The 17,317-nt window shown below is 43.1% G+C and overlaps 1 protein-coding gene across 3 annotated transcripts in view; it reads right to left on the bottom strand.

Annotated features, from left to right (window-relative positions):
- The window catches only part of CTBP2 (C-terminal binding protein 2), a 105,629-nt gene that overhangs the window by 1,418 nt on the left and 86,894 nt on the right, over positions 1-17,317 (bottom strand). For all 3 annotated transcript variants that reach the window (XM_073546410.1, XM_073546409.1, XM_073546408.1), the window contains 6 exons: positions 14,282-14,488; positions 13,230-13,444; positions 9,619-9,749; positions 9,166-9,293; positions 2,319-2,442; positions 2,117-2,172 (listed from right to left, as the gene is read on the bottom strand). In XM_073546410.1, the coding sequence (XP_073402511.1) occupies positions 2,133-2,172; positions 2,319-2,442; positions 9,166-9,293; positions 9,619-9,749; positions 13,230-13,444; positions 14,282-14,488 (845 nt within the window). In that variant the 3' untranslated portion in view covers positions 2,117-2,132. The remainder of the gene's footprint in view (positions 1-2,116; positions 2,173-2,318; positions 2,443-9,165; positions 9,294-9,618; positions 9,750-13,229; positions 13,445-14,281; positions 14,489-17,317) is intronic.

Genomic DNA, 17,317 nt, shown 5'->3' with positions numbered 1-17,317 from the left:
ACTAAAAGTAAGATGTGGTGCATTAAAATCCCTGTCCTCTGTGACATCACTGTCCCCGGAGGGGACGGCACCACACAGGCTGGGTCTCCGTGGACCTGCAGCTGTACCACAATGCACCAAGGCAGTGCCACCATACTGGTTTTGTACAGGACTACTCCTGCCTTTTGGGAGAGAGGGCGAGGGGTTGTATTTCTAGTGAGTAACTAGAGCGCTATTCAGACTTGAGTTTGCTGAACAACCTCCAGCATGCCACACACAGCAAAATAGGTCTTGCATGAAGGAAAGAAAAGCATGGCGTGCAGTGCTTGGTGGACTGTAGAGCAGGAGAACCGGATGATGGATGAATGTTACCTACAGGAACACGCTGCACCACTGTACAAATTGGAGGGGGAAGAGTATGAAGGTCTTATGTTAAGTTAGCCCCTTTATTTTCTAGTTAAAGGTTTATTCCCATCTCCAAGATCCTATCCCTGTAACAATAATATTATCAGATACCTCAAATTAGAAATTTAGTATAGTTCTTCTGATTAGCTATGTTGCTTACCCCATGTGCAGGGCATTGCAGTAGCTTACGCATCTATGGTTACAATCATTCAGTGACAGCGGATGGTTGTCTTAACCATAGAGATCCAACAACTGTCACTGAATGATCGCAACCATAGATATAGAAGTTACTGCAGTGCCCTGCACATGGGGTAAGTGACATAGTGAATCAGAAGAACTAGACTATATTTCTAATTGGAGGTATTTGCTAATATTATTACAAATTATACCTACTACATATTGGGATAGGATGCTGGAGATGGGAATATCACTTAATTAGAGCACCTACCTAACAAAGGCACTATGGGCACATATATTTAAATAAATTATATATATTTAAAAAAAAAATTACATAAAATGTAACGCAGGATGGTCAGGACTGAGGAGCAATACACATGTTAAATAAGACATTTACACAGCAGATAGAACAGACTTTACAAAGTATACTGTTTCAATAATTATGTATGTAGTAAAGTACATGCAATGGTATAGCAAGGTGTGCAAAACTTAGCCACAATATTGCAGACGGATACCACTACAGATAAGTATCGTAAAACATATAAGGCTCAGTAAGTTAGAGAGTAGGGTATAAAGTGTAAGACATGCACAGTGGCATAGAGGTCTCACCACCCAACACGCGTTTCACATCTAGCTTAGTCAAGGTGCTAGGCAGCGAAACGTGTCGGGTGCAGTTCTTTACACCACTGTGCATGTTTACCTTTTTTTTAAGTAAATGAGAAAGTAGACTATCATGGAGTGGAGAAACTAGATATGTAATGAGCCTTATAGATTTTAGGATACTCATATGTTGTGGTATCTGCAATGTCGTGACTAAGTTTTGCACACCTTACTAAATCTTATTTACCATGTAATTATTGCTCCTCAGTCCTGACCATCTTGTGTCTTATATTTTATTGGATATTTAATTAAAAAAGTACATAAAATATATGTGCTTATTGGCCTGTTACCCTATACTCACCATACATACGTAGGTGTAAGAAAAAATGTCCTGTTCTAATTCGTGGGACCCCTGCACCAACACTGGGTGATCGATCCCTGCAGTATCGGTGCAGGACCAGGGATTCAAATCAGGCAGCGCTCCCTGTGTGCAAGAGAGTGCTGTCAATCAAGCTAAGGGGGAAGTGCGCAAGCTGATAACTGATGGGGCGGAAAAAAACTAATTGGTGCCCATTGTATGAGAAGCATAAAGCTGAGCTAGTTCTGAGAAGAGCGACCAGGGTTATGAAGGGAGCGGGCAGATGGCAGCACCAAAGATCTGATCAAACGTGGGACTATGGGCCTCTGCCATGATGTTGTGATTGTGAATTCATGGTGGGTCCAGATGCCCTTCTTGAAAAGTACATTATGGGTATGAATCAGTGTGGTGGGGCTGGTGACGTATGTGGAGCCGGGAAGGAACATGTCCCCTAATATGGGGCAGTAAGCATCTGCCTTCCTCTGGATTACTATGTTAGGGAATAGGATGGACGTCCATTTCTCACAATGGCGCTTATCCTTAAATAAAATGACAATAGGGCAAATTCTTCACGGCATGCTATGTTAGGGAACTTACATATCGGGAGCCGTGGTCAACGTTTCTCTCCCTGGAGCGGCTGCACGCACACGGATCTAAGGGGAAAAGAAACGGGACGCTGATCACAGCAATCGCTGATTATAGTAATATTATATGTGTGTGTATATTATTCTGATATAATATTTCAATTCTAAACCCAAAATAATTCTCCATTTTGCAGTATAATAATTCTACTTCCCACCTGTAGGGGGCGCCGCCATTCAGATCCACGTTGGTCCCGGTTTGCTCTATTGTAGGCCACTGTGTTGTCGTCATCACTAAAAATTCTTTGTTCACGCAGTTTCGGAGACTATCTGGGATGCGACCTTTGGGAGAAATGGAATCTGATTTTACAGAGAGATCACGTCATTCACACTAACTGTACATTTTAGGAGCCTGGAAAAAAAAAAAAAAAAAAAACACATAAAAACCTCCCATGACCTCTATGTTATGTTCTGCTGCCACATGTCCTACCTATAGGCAATCCTGATCATGGCTGCTAGTGCTCCGGGATGGGTCAGAGCACAATTTATATTAGCACTAGGGATGAGCGCATACTGAAAAGCTTGTGTGCTCGCTGCTCGAAACGAGCCATTCCTAATGCTCAGATGCCCATTTCGAGTAACGAGTATAATAGGAGTCAATGGGAATCCAAACATTTTTCCAGCAGACCCTACAAAAAGAGGTCAGGGGGCAGTGAAAGTGTTCAAGTGGATGGAGAAAGTGCTGAATGGAAGGAGAAAAGCATGGGGAAGACCCCTGGAAGCATCTCTGACTCCCAGATCGCTGCAGAGAACAATGGCGTCACACTTTACAACACTTTTTAAAGGACTGACTATAAACCTTCCAAACAGACAAGAAATTGCATTTTACAGGAAAAAAAAAAAATGTTAAAGATTCTTTCCCATATAATGACTTGCATATAAGGAAAATTGAAAAAGGATTATTTTTTAAATAACTGAAGTAAACCAAAATTTTAAATTTTTAAGAAAAAAATTGGAAATTTCAGTGTAAATTTATGAAGGAAGCAAGAACTGTCAAAAATGGGATGCAAGATTGACTCGGATACACCTTGTATTAGACAAAGGAAGGCCTCATACACATTCTGTTCACGTTGTCATGTAGTTGTACTCCTAGACTCAAAGGCTATGCAATAAGTGCAAAGCCTACCAAAAATGACAAACAGGGTCATCCATACACCCTTGAAGGCAACTCTAGTGCCTCATTAAAATATTAAGTGTACACCTGTAGCAGGCCAATTCTGACTTTTATGTCAAACCAACGAAATTCCACACAAAGCAGGTTCTACAGTATATAAATGACAATAGTACGTTTTTGTTTTTTTTTTACCAGAAATATTTTGTGAACTGTCCTAAGCCAAGCGGTTGTTAGAAATTTTTTAAACACACAGCATGTTAAACTATGAATGAATTATTGAATGCATAAAACGTTTTGGAAGGCTTTTTGTAAGTTTAATAAAGCAACGACATATAACAAGAACCGCTCTACAGTGTATGGATGAATCACTGAATTCATTAAAAAAAAAAAAAAACATCAATTTGGGGGGAGGGGGTTTATACAACACCAAAATGTAACAAAGCACGTAAAACTGTGGATTAGTAATTGAATCCAGACAAATTTCTCACTGCTTTTTTGTAGCGGTTTATAGACCACCGAAATGTACCCAAGAATACACAATAATGTATGGATGAGCAATATGATACCGAAAAAGCGACAATTTTGAGAGTTATATATCACCGGAAACTACCCAAGAACATGTAATACTATATGGATGAGAAATATAATATCAAAACATTTTAAACAACTTTTTTGAAGGTTATATACACCAAAATGTACCCAAGAAAATGCAATACTGTGTGGAAAAGCAATATAAAACCGATAAATTTGTGATTTTTTTTTTGGAGGGTTAGATATCTTTGAAAATCTACCCAAAGAGACATTATACTTTATGGATGAGTAATTGAATCCAGGTAACATTTTTAAATGTTTTTTTAGAGGGTTAGAAATCACAGTAATGTACCCCAGACCACAAAATAGTGTATGGGAGAGAAATATAGGAGAAAAATTTAACTTGACACCGTAAACTGTATGGATGACTAATTGACTCCAGAAATCAATTTAGAACGAAAATATTTTTAAAGTGTAGTTGATGTACTCCCACCATAGAAGTCTTTGCACAAAGCATCCAGGAAAACATAAGGAGGGTCATCCATAGACCCCTGAAGGCAACAACTGGAGGGCCTCCATGAAATATTGAGCGTTAAAAACACTGATGCTGTCATTTGGGTTTGAAAACGTGGGGGCTAATCCAGGCTTTGTTCACATGAACAAATGTACATTGGGGTACATTTAATTCTCAATGTTTATCAGAGTGAGCCTGTCCGCAAATTGTGTTGTCAACCAAAAGTGCCTGTCTTATGGCCCTCCTGGCAGCACTAAAAACCTGCTCAGACAAGACAATAGTGGCAGGACGGCACAGCACAACACCTCCAAGGCATAGAGGGACAGCTCATGCCAGGTGTCCAGTGTTGAAAATCAATAGTTGAAGGTCGCAGAGGAATTAGGGGCCCGTTACACATAGCAATATCGCTGTAACGTCACTGGTTTTGTGACGTAGCAGCGATATTGCTAGCGATATCTCTACATGTGATACTTACCTCCGACCGGCTCCCCCGCTGTCGCTGATCGCGCGAGAACGTCCTGGACTGTTTCTTGTCGGGCGCTTCCTGTGGCGCCGACGAGTGACGTGTGGACGCAGGCCCGCCGCGTCTGACAGGTAAGTAGCGACCGCTGCTATGTCACTGGTGAGATCTGCCATATCGTTGTCGGGATCGCTGGTGCATCGCTTAGTGTAACGGTACCCTTAGGGAGTACACTGATTTGGTCGCCAGGCATTGCTTGACCGTGTTTAAAAACGTATCCCTCCTTGTCAAAAATACCCAGTCATCAGGCCCTGGATGCTGGGATGGTGTCATGAAATTGGCCCAAGCATTCGACAGTGTACCCCCTTCCTCTGCTGTGCGTCTATCTCACCTCTCCTCCCTGGTTGGGCATGGAGGAAGCTCCCCCCTGCTGCTAGCATTGTCTGATGGGAACTTTTTCAACGTATTTTCCACAATGGCCTTCTGGTATGGCAAGATTTTAGAAGACATGCAAAGTTCTCCTTGTAGCGTGGGTTTAGCAGGGTGAACAACCAGTACTCTTTCGGCCAAGATATAAACGCAAGGGTCACAGGAAAGGCAGCGGTACATAAATTCGGCCATATGTGCCAAGCTCCCTACAGCCAACATTTCCCTGTCTTACCATGACAACAACTTTCCATATGCTCCTCCTCATTCCACTCCTCAGCCTATCCACGTAGGAGAGATGGGATGAAGGTTGTGTTGGTACTATCCTCTGTTGCGCTAGCCACCACCTCGTGTTCCTCCTCATCCTCCACTTCCTCATTGTTTCCTAATCTGTGCAGAGGAGATGAGGCTGAGCTGGGTAGTATCTTCCTGTTTCAAGTCTTCCTCCATCTCCACCTAGTCCTCATGCAAAGCTTCATGTTTGTCAGCAGCGACAGGTTAAGTAGGCAAAGAAGTGGGATCATTGCAATGACTATGGTGTCATCGCAGCTCACCATCTTTGCGGAGTCATCAAAGTCTTGCAGAACCACACAAATATCAGACATCATTGCCCACTCTTCAGGTTTTCTGTGCAGAGGCGGACCAAAATACAGACGGTCGTGTTGGAGTTGGTACTTAACTGGCCCCTGCTGCTCACAAAGCCTTTCCAGCACGTTGTGACGTTGCACACCAGTCTGTCAACTGGCACTTGCTTGCGCAGCTGCAGCACTGCCAGAGCGGCAGCAGCTTCACAGATTTGCAGAAATGGGCGCTGATGCAGTGTACCTTGACCAGAAGCTCTGGCAAATCTGGATAGGTTTTAAGAAACCACTGAACTGTGCCAAGTTGAGCACATGTGCCAAGCATGGTACGTGTGTGAGCTTGCCAGCCTTCGTAGCCACCGCCAGGTTACGGCCATTATCACACAGAACCATGCCTGGTTTGGGGTTCACCGACGAGAACTACAGATCTGTCGGTCTCTTATTCCTTTCAGTAACACTGTGGCCGTGTGCAGTTTGCCTCCTAGACAAAAGAGCCTGTTGCCGCTTCACTGAGGCGGTGCTGCAGAGATTTCAGCTGATGTGGGCGACATGCTATGAGACAGCACATCGGAGATGGGCGGTGCAGGAACTAATGGAGGAAACCCTGATAGAGGTAAGGCCAGCAATCCTCGACTTCAGGAGCACATGTGCTGTGCCAGCGTGGGACTTAGCCCCAGCCTCCACAATGTTTACCCTATGTGCCAACAGTGAAATATAGCGTCTCTGGCCATAAGCGCTTGTCCACGTGTCGGTCGTTAAGTGGACGATACCAGTAACCACGTGGGTAAGGGTGATGTTCCTGGACACATGCTGGTTCGAGGCTGGGACGCCACACCCGGCTGGGGATCGAGGGTCGGCTGCTGTCGTCATGAGTCGGCAGAAATCCTTTGTGTCAACAAGACAAACAACACGACAACATTTCCACAGCCGAGAAATGTGTCTGTATAGCCTTTGGGCCTGTGGGTAGTTGGCTGCAAACTTTCTCCAAGGTCTGAGGTAGGGACAGCTGAACGCTGTGCTGGGACAAGGATTTGGAATTGCCTGATAATGGCAAGTCAGAATTTGCAAGGACAGGTGCAGGGCAGGAGGCATTTATGCCAGTGTCTTGGACAGGGGAAGAGGCAGTGGTGTCAACTGATGGCACCAATCATGGACCCAGGGCTTTGGACCACTGAGTAGGGTGCTTAGATGACGTGTAGTCATGGTGGTTAGGTTCTTAGAGGTCAGGCCCCTGCTGATCTTGGCATGGCACAGGTTAAAAAAAGTCATTTGTGTCTCAGAACGCTCTTTAAAAAAAAAAAGTCGCAAACTGGGGAAGACCTAACTCTTTGACAGACAAATTCAGGAGTGTTAGTGCTCTGTGGAACAGGTGCCCACCTTCTCCCTTTGGTCACACCAGTGACTCTTCCTGCCTGTTTTGGTGCTGCCGATCCCTCCTCGTTCTGCCTGTAGTGGTACTGCTAATCCATCCCCCTCAGCGCTGCTGGCCTCACTCGGCATGCCAGCTTCCCAGGTTGGGTCAGTTACTTCGTTATCCACCAACTCGTCTTCCACTGCCGCACCCTGGTTCTCCTGACTTGGTGACTTGAGTACAGCAAGCTGACATTGGCATCTGTATCTCATCATCTTCCTCCTTAGACAAAATTTGCTGTCCCTCCCTAATCATCCACTTGTGGCTGCTCTAAGTTTTGTGCACCACTAAACAACATGTACTCCTTGGAATATGCAAGGTGAGAGGCCATAAACAAGAAATGTTGTAAAGAGCTCCTCGGACTGTCCTAGTGTGGGATCACTAGTCTCCCGCGATTCAACATGGTGGAATGAAGTAAACCAGACTTTAGGCTGGTGAGACTGGCTTGTATGGAAGACTTGGTGGTGCGGCCAAGCATGCTGGAAGCATTATATGCTATCCAACTGATCACCTGTTCGCACTGCTTGCTCTGGCTTCAGATGTAGTGTACTGTGCCTATCTGCAAAGTGGGACAGGAACCTATGTGTCGTGGATGGGCGTGTTTATGGTGCTCCAGCAACAGGGGTATTCGTACCTGCCCACATCCTGGTCATCTGTGTGCACCATCATCAGCACTTCCCTGTCCCTTATTGCAAACCTTATGCATTTTCTAATCGCTAGGTCTCTTTAAACCAATTTTATTTTTTTTATTTTTTATTTTTTTTAATATAAATAAAAAATATGGTCACCAGCTGCAGTCAAAGGTGTTTTGGGAGTTTAATACCATCGTAATGTACCACAGACCACGTAATACTGTATGGTGAGTAACTGAATCAAGAATAATTTTACAATGCTTTTTGTGAGTGTTAGATATCACTGAAATGTACCCCACATCAAAGGAATACTGTATGGGCGAGTAATTTAACCCAGAAAAAATTTCTTACGCTTTTCAGAGTTATAGATCACAAAAATGTACCCCAGACAACGGAATACTGTATGGCTGAGAAATTTACCCTGCAACATTTTTTAATGCTTTTTCAGAGTTGTTAGATACCACAAAAATGTACGCCAGGCCACGGAATACTTTATGAATTTCAAACACTTTTTTGGAGAGTTATATAAAACACAAAAATGTACCACAAAGCATGTAATACTCAATGGATCACACAATATATTAAATTGTTTGACACAAAAAAAGCCTCAGCTATATATTTTGCAAAGGGACTGCACAGGCCTAATCCCTGTCTAGAGACTGGATTCTGTCACTTTCCCTGCTCCTGCGATTTTCCCTCCCTCAGCTAAATGCACCTTGTATATGATACAAACAGGGCTGTTAGTATGATGGCTCAGCTTCAGCACCAGTATCAACACTACAGGCCTCTGATTCGTTATACTTTGTAGACACAGGCCTAGACAAGTACTCCCTCCCTCCAATACGAAGTGTCACGGAGCTGTGCAATGGTGTCAGTGTGACGAGCAGCACCTGTCCTTTTATAACCCCTGATGATGTCACATGGCCCGCCAATCACAGTCATGCCACAACCAAGATGGCTACGGCATTACAGTGACGTGCAGACAATCCCCGCATGCTTATTGGCTGTGTACCAGACGTCACACATACGGGACAGGGATCAGAGTTTTACATCAAGCACCACCCAATGCTCGCCGATTAACGAGCATATCTGAGCACCGTGCTACTCGAGTGATAACAGCATTACCGAGCATGTTTGCTCGTCCCCAATTAGCACATATAGATTGGAGCCATAATCCAGTCTATTCCCAGCACCCACACTGCACAGCTCCTTTTGGACAATTATCAAGGTTTCTCCTGCTATTGACTTGTTGAAATGAACTTCTGCTTGCACTTTAATCCAAGCTTTTGAAACTTTCGCATTTTGCCACTTCCCAAAAGAAGCCATTGCACCTCACCTGTGACCGCCCTGCGCATCTCGGCGGCTGCAGCTTCTCTCATCTCCAGGGACGCCTGCTCGCTGTACCATGCTGTATGTGGGGTGCAGATCAGATTGGGGACATCCTTTAGAGGACCCTGAGCGTATCTGTGAAATGTACAAAACAAAGCATTTTGTGAACACTCAATACGGTTACCTAGGCCATTTAGAAGTTGTTTACATTTGAAGAGTAAAAAAGTGGTTGCCCACAACATTAATGGGGTCCTAAAAATTGATAAAACTGCAGCTGTGCAGTAGTGGACAACCCCTTTAATGCGAGGTGGTCACAGTGGTTGGACACAGGCGGACCACACTTTGAGGGAAATATCTCTGTGACCCTCATCAGTTCTAATGACCCCCATAGACGTCTAGGACACCACTTAATACATCCTTCAGACATACACTATATATAGGGTGAACCAGTAATACTCACATGAAAGGTTCAGCCTCGTGAACATCTAGAGCCGCTCCTCGGATTCTGCCTTCCTTCAGTGCCTGAGCCAAAGCCTTTTCATCTACCAACCCTCCACGAGCCGTATTCACCAGGAAAGCACCCTGCCTCATCTGCAGACAAAGCGCAGCGCATCGTTGTAACGCTCAATTACAGCTTCAATATAATCACATGGAAATAGGATAAAAGTTAGTCATGGACATTCCCTAGTCACCATTCCATCCTTTATCCCTATGAATAAATGAATGCAATATTAGAGAGGCGAATCTCCATCCTTTATTGGGTGTGCCATTTATTACAGCTGAATTCAATGGGACTTTATAGATAGAAAAAAGAGGAAAAAAAAAAAACAATCTCCATGAAATGACTTACAGCCTCACCCCCCCCTCCACACACCCACACAAACATCAAACAGCTTAGCTTACTTTCCAGCTTTACTGTATAGACTGGGTCAGAATCAGCAGAGGATGGCAAGTCTACTCAAGTGCTAAAGGCCTTGAAAAGACTAGATGTCACACCATACACAAAGATACGACTCCTCAAGCAACTGCTCTTCACTGGAGTCTTTGGGGAGAGAGGCTGTACTCCCATTTCCCGTAGAATAAACTGTTGACAACAGTCCAAATGATACACAGCACTCACAGCTTCTTAAAAGAATTTCTTTATTGAGCCAGCAGTATAAAAAAAAGGCACAAAAAAAAAAAAAAATGGTTGAGCACAACAACACCAAAATTAAAAAGGCAGAAATTAAATATCCACTTCGCCCCCAGGTAACATGTTTCAGACCTACAAGGTCCTTTGTCAAGACAATGAATTTGTCAAGACAATGAACCACGTAGGCCTGAAAAATGTTGCCTGGGAGCGTAGAGCAGGGTTGGACTGGCCCACCAGAAAACCAGAGAGTCCTCCGGTGGGCCCTGACTTCTCCTTCAGGAGAGTTCATAGTGCAAACTTTTCAGTTGCTAAGGGGGCTCTTCAGTGGGGGATGAAGATGGGCCCTCAGAATCAAATCCTCCGATGGGCCCAATGTTCTTCAGTCTGACACTGGCGTAGTGGATATTTATTTTTTGCTTTTTAAATTTTTGTACTCAACCAACCTTTTTGTGCCTTTTATACTATTGGATCAATACAGCAATTGGTTTTTTGTTTTTACAGTTTGGGCTGTTGTATTACTAGAGTGTTTTGCCGCGCACCCGGACAGGAGCAGATTGCTCCTTTTCCATAACGGTTATTAATCTCCCATTCATTTCATCTGCACACACAATAAAGGCAGACAACACGCGTCTCTAATATCCCAGCCCCATAAATTAAATTTTTAGAAAGGATACAAGTAGAATTCTCTCTTTAGGTATAAATATTAATTCTGGTCTTGAGTTCCCTACATTTTCCACTACTATGATGCAAAAATGTCACAGGAAGGAGGAAGCGGCCCTTCGGTCCTTTCCATTTGATAAGGAGATTGGAGGAAATCTACGGGGTCTGGTATTTCATTTACCAGTGTATATGCCTTGATACATGTCTGGCCATCTATGCACTGGAGTCAACATTTCATGCCATGGAGTTGCGCTATAATTTATGGCAGGTTCGGATTTAAAGCGAGTAAGCTCAAAATGACTGTTCAAACCTAACACCGGCATCTGGTGCACCCTTGTAGTGGCCAAGCAGTTCACACCTACTGGTTTTTCCACGCTCTCTACCCACCTGTTCCTTGATTGACGGCTCTGACACTACAGGAAACGGAGGACAACAGAGAAAACTGAAAGTAAGTGGGAAGATGCACTGAACTGCTCAGCCACACCAAGGGTGCACCAAACACCTGTGCTTGGTTTGGACAGTCATTTTATGCTGAGTAACTTTAAGCAGCTGGGTAACTATAAATAGGGGAAAGTAGCTGCTCCACTCATTCCTTCCTGCATTATAGAGGATTACTCCAATGTTTTTGTGCAGATTGTGTAATGGAAACGCATATATAAGCCCGTGTACACGGTGTTCCAAATTATTATGCAAAAAATATTTCCTCATTTTCTCTACATTACCTATATGAATTGCAGTCATTGTTATTTTCCAGTCATCTACTATTCTAGTATAATTGCAATGTTTTTGAACAAACTGCCTATGAAAAACAGTATATTTTTTAAAAATAAGAAACTCAAAAAATGCATGTTCCAAATTATTATGCACAGCAGAGTTTTCAACCTTTTTATTTTGAACAAAAAAAATGGTGAATTGTGAAATTATAAGCATTATCAGCTTATTACAAAATGAAATCAAACAGTTTTCAAGTCAAAACTTTATTCTAGGTGATGTTACATTTGCACATAGGACCCCTTGTTGGAAAGAAGCTTCTGAACTCTCTCGTCCATTGAATTTGTCAGTTTTTGGATTGTTTGTGCTTCAATTGTTTTGCATGTGGACAGAATCCCCTCCCAGAGCTGTTGCTTAGATGTGAACTGCCTCCCGCCATCATAGACACTCCTTTTGATGATGCTCCAGAGGTTTTCAATGGGGTTGAGGTCAGGGGAAGATGGTGGCCACACCATAAGTTTGTCCTCTTTTATGCCCATAGCAGTCAGAGATGCAGATGTGTTATTTGCAGCATGAGACTGTGCATTATCAGGCATGAAAATGATCTTACTGCGGAAAGCACGGTTCTTCCTCTTGAACCATGGCAGGAAGTGCTGTTTTAGAAACTTCACATAGATTATGGAGTTCATCTTTACCCCTTCAGGGATCCTAAAGGGGCCGACAATCTCTCTCCCCATGATTCCAGCCCAAAACATTACTCCACCTCCTCCTTGTTGGTGCCTTAGCCGTGTTTTCATGGGGTGTCCATCAACCAGCCATCCTCCACTCCATCCATCTGGACCATCGAGCGTTGCACGGCACTCATCGGTGAACAGAACAGTTTGGAAGTCAGTCTTCATGTATCGTTTGGCCCACTGGAGCCATTTCTGCTTGTGTGCAGTGGATAGAGGTAGTCGACAGGATGGCTTACGCACAGCTGCAAACCTCTGAAGGACCCTGCATCTTGTTGTTCGGGGGACGTTGGAGGCACCAGCAGCTTCAAAAACTTGTCTGCTGCTATGACAAGGCATTTTTGCAGCTGCTCTTTTAACCTGACGCAATTGCCTGTTGGAAAGAGTCCTCAATTTTTCCTTATCAGCACGCACACGTGTGTGCTGGGAATCAGCTACATACTTCTTGATGTGCGATGATCACGATGAAGTGTCTTGGCAATGTTGATTGTAGTCATGCCTTGACCTAAATACTCCACAATTTGTTGCCTCTCAGCAGCCGACACAACCTTTTTCTTTCCCATTTTGGCAAAAAATGTAGGCTGCTTAATAATGTGGAACAGCCTTCTTCAGTAGTCTTGCCTTTATTTGGACACACCTGCCAAACTAATCTGCACAGGTATCTGCAATTGCTTTCAGTGATATAAAGAGCCCTGACACACATCACCATCAATGAGGTTAAATGACAAGCAAAAAAATTCTAACCTGATCACTCCTAAACTCTTTTTGCATAATAATTTGGAACACAGTTTATAAAGGGCAGAAATGATCAAATCTGCAACGTAGGGGGCCATTTACCTGTTTGATGGTGAAGTCGTTAATGAGGTGGTGGTTGTGTTCGTTCAGGTTACAGTGCAGAGACACGCAGTCGCTTTGGTAAAGCAAGTCCTGCAGTGTGTAGACCCTCTGCACACCCAGCGAGCGCTCCGTTCCGTCCTGCAGGTATGGGTCATAAAAGATAACATTGAAGCCAAACACCTTGGCCCTGACGGCCACTGCCTGTCCTACACGACCTGTGAGAGAAAAACATCACCGGGAGAAGAGGTGTCAGCTGAACCAAACTCATCACATATAACAGTCCCGTGCAAACGGCCGTACAATAACCACACAAGTAATCGCCGAGCGCAGAAGAAACCAAACATGGCCAGGTAACAGATCAGACCTCATTTAGGAAATGACGACTTCTGCACTCTATGGGCCCCTGTATCACTGAGCAGATAAAGCAGAAGTGAACCCTGCAAATTATTTGCAATGGCCAAGGGCAGCCCAATCTGGCGGTGACTCTTAGCTAGATGTCAAGTGAGTGCGCCATCTACATCGGTTTAGCCAATTAAGTGCAGTAAGCGCTAAGAAGATATAATCTGAGGAGCACTGGGGATTAGAGATTACGGATAGAAAGCCAGATTGTCGCAGCTTACATCCGCCAGTGCTAAGGCAATATCAAGATATAGAAGAAATAGTAAAATACACAAAGCTTAGAACGAATGTAAACCCAATAGGCAACAAGGAAAAGAATGGAGAAGAATCCCACAGGACACTAAAGTATAAACCTCACCCCTTCACTTCCCTACTGTGAATATTACAGTGCACAGCGGGGTTGTCAGAGAACATTACGCTGAATGGCCAGCATGTAACATTACAGTGTCTGGTCAAAATCCATTTTCCTGGTGATCACTAAGGAGAAGCCAGTCCCTGGGTGATCAGCTCAAATTTTAAAAAAGGTAGTAATGCTCCTGTGACAATCCCTTGAAAAAAAAATATTGTTCAGACCACCAACCTGAACACTGTCAGGTTGTAAAATCAATATCTGCATCACCAAGTAAGGCCATTCAGATAAATGTATAACTTACCAAATCCTATCAAGCCCAGAGTCTCTCCCCGAACACGAGCGGCCCCAGACGCCACCTCTCGGATCTGCTCCACGCTGTGCACCCTCGTCCCCTCTCGCAGCGCTTGATACAGCCACGTGTTCCTCCGATATAGGTTCAGTATATGGCAGATTGTAGAATCCGCCGTCTCCTCCACAGCTGCTGAAGGGATATTACACACGGCCACTCCTGAAACACAGACCGGGTCAGCAGGGGGTGCACACCACCGTACACGAAGCGCATGATGGAAAAGACCAGAACAGTTAATATCCAGCACCAAAAGGAGAATGATAAAACGTGTATTAATTGTGACTAAACATAAGACCGTGCCCCTGCATTCTGATGCCACAAACTTCCAATGAAGTAGAAAGAATGGAGATTTTTGAGCTACCAGTAAAGGAGAGGTGACATAACATCACAGTTTGGTGAATGCAGTTTGCTTTATATATACTCCATTCAGGTTGTGATATACATTAAACAAAAACAGATTTTGCGATTTTTACATTGAACGCTAGGTTTAGTATCAAGCTCGTGCTTCATCTTATTCTCAGCAGCTGCATAGACATAAGCAGCTACAGACTTCTAGGCGTAGGTCAATGAATGATCTGTGCAGGGAGGGAAAGCACATATTTTCAAAAAAAAAAAAAAAAAAATTGTTTTGGTCCCGTGTTCACCAGATATAAGAAGATTGATCAGTTAAGAGAAACAAAATGAATCTTGTAGATATGATACCCAAAAAAAATGAGGTTACAAAGCGAACTCTTCAAGACCATTCTGCTCGTTTTTTTATTCCATTCTTTTGTCTTGAAGAGAAACATTACATACAACACACATATTATATGTACATATACACGTTTACTCAGGTACCTTGTTTTACCATGAATAAAAAGATCTAAGACGTCTTCAAACCTTGCACTGTAACATCATTTATTCTTTTTTTTTTGTTAGCCAATAAAAAGGTAACCTATATACACTCCCTGACAGAAGTTCTGTCGCTTATCCACGTTATGTAAATAAAAGCTTATAACCCGACGTTAAATTCATCCATTGGTTGTATAAATTATTCTTTTGGAAGCTGAAACCCTCTGAAATGTGGTTTAGGTTAAGAAATTGGCATCAATGCAGAAATATTGATCATTTAATGGACACAGAATGGTCAGATTTTGGCAAGACAAAAGCTGTCGGCCACAGAAAGTAATGTGATATTCAAACAAATAATTAACTTACAATACAACTACAGTTCGGTCCATATATATTTGGACAGAGACAACATTTTTCTAATTTTGGTTATAGAGATTACCACAATAAATTTTAAACAAAACAATTCAGATGCAGTTGAAGTTCAGACTTTCAGCTTTCATTTGAGGGTATCCACATTAAAATTGGATGAAGGGTTTAGGAGTTTCAGCTCCTTAACATGTGCCACCCTGTTTTTAAAGGGACCAAAAGTAATTGGACAAAGTAAATAATTGTAAATAAAATTTTCATTTCTAGTACTTGGTAGAAAACCTTTTGCTGGCAATGACTGCCTGAAGTCTTGAACTCATGGACATCACCAGACGCTGTGTTTCCTCCTTTTTGATGCTCTGCCAGGCCTTCACTGCGGTGGTTTTCAGTTGCCGTTTGTTTATGGGCCTGTCTGTCTGAAGTTTAGTCTTTAACAAGTGAAATGCATGCTCAATTGGGTTGAGATCAGGTGACTGACTTGGCCATTCAAGAATATTCCACTTCTTTGCTTTCATAAACTCCGACCAATCAGTTAGGCTGCATTTGGCTGGATCTGAGCACACAGTATGGCTCTGAATACCGCAGAATTCATTTGGCTGCTTCTGTCCTGTGTCACATCATCAATAAACACTAGTGAACCAATGCCCCTGGCAGCCATGCATGCCCAAGCCATCACAGTGCCTCCACCGTGTTTTACAGATGGTGTGGTATGCTTTGGATCATGAGCTGTACCACGCCTTCACCATACTTTTCTCTTTCCATCATTCTGGTAGAGGTTGATCTTGGTTTCATCTGTCCAAAGAATGTTCTTCCAGAACTGTGCTCGCTTTTTTAGATTTTTTTTAGCAAAGTCCAGTCTAGCCTTTTTATTCTTGATGCTTATGAGCGGCTTGCACCGTGCAGTGAACCCTCTGTATTTACTTTCATGCAGTCTTCTCTTTATGATAGATTTGGATATTGATACGCCTACCTCCTGGAGAGTGTTGTTCACTTGGTTGGCTGTTGTGAAGGGGTTTCTCTTCACCATGGAGACTATTCTGCTATCATCCACCACTGTTGTCTTCCGTGGGCTCCCAGGTCTTTTTGCATTGATGAGTTCACCAGTGCTTTCTTTCTTTCTCAGGATGTACCAAACTGTAGATTTTGCCACTCCTAATGTTGTAGCAATTTCTCGGATGGGTTTTTTAAGCTTAAGGATGGCTTGTTTCACCTGCATGGAGAGCTCCTTTGGCCAAATGTTTCCTTCACAGCAAAACCTTCCAAATGCAAGCACCCTCAAATCAACTCCAGGCCTTTTATCTGCTTAAATGAGAATGACATAACGAGGGGATTGCCCACACCTGTCCATGAAATAGCCTTGGAGTCAACTGTCCAATTACTTTTAGTCCCTTTAAAAACAGGGTGGCACATGTTAAGGAGCTGAAACTCCTAAACCCTTCATCCAATTTTAATGTGGATACCCTCAAATGAAAACTGAAAGTCTGAACTTCAACTGCATCTGAATTGTTTTGTTTAAAATTCATTGTGGTAATGTCTAGAACCAAAATTAGAAAAATGTTGTCTCTGTCCAAATATATACGGACCTAACTGTATATGTTGCATAACATTGGTGAATGAAGTTGTGGTGTTATTAGAGTCATATTTAATATTTTGAGTGACTTCCATGAGCTTGAAGGACTGCATCCATGCAGTTCAACAATGATTCATACAATTTATTAATGAAGGCATCAGGAGTAGCAAAGAATGCAGTCTTACATGCCTCCCAGAGTTCATCTAGATTCTTTGGTTTTG

Source organism: Dendrobates tinctorius, unplaced genomic scaffold (genome assembly GCF_039654945.1).
Source record: "Dendrobates tinctorius isolate UK_male_01 unplaced genomic scaffold, ASM3965494v1 ptg000147l, whole genome shotgun sequence".
Classification (NCBI taxonomy): Eukaryota; Metazoa; Chordata; class Amphibia; order Anura; family Dendrobatidae; genus Dendrobates; species Dendrobates tinctorius.
Note: the sequence above shows the minus strand (reverse complement) of the source record. Positions and strands in the feature narration are given on the sequence as shown.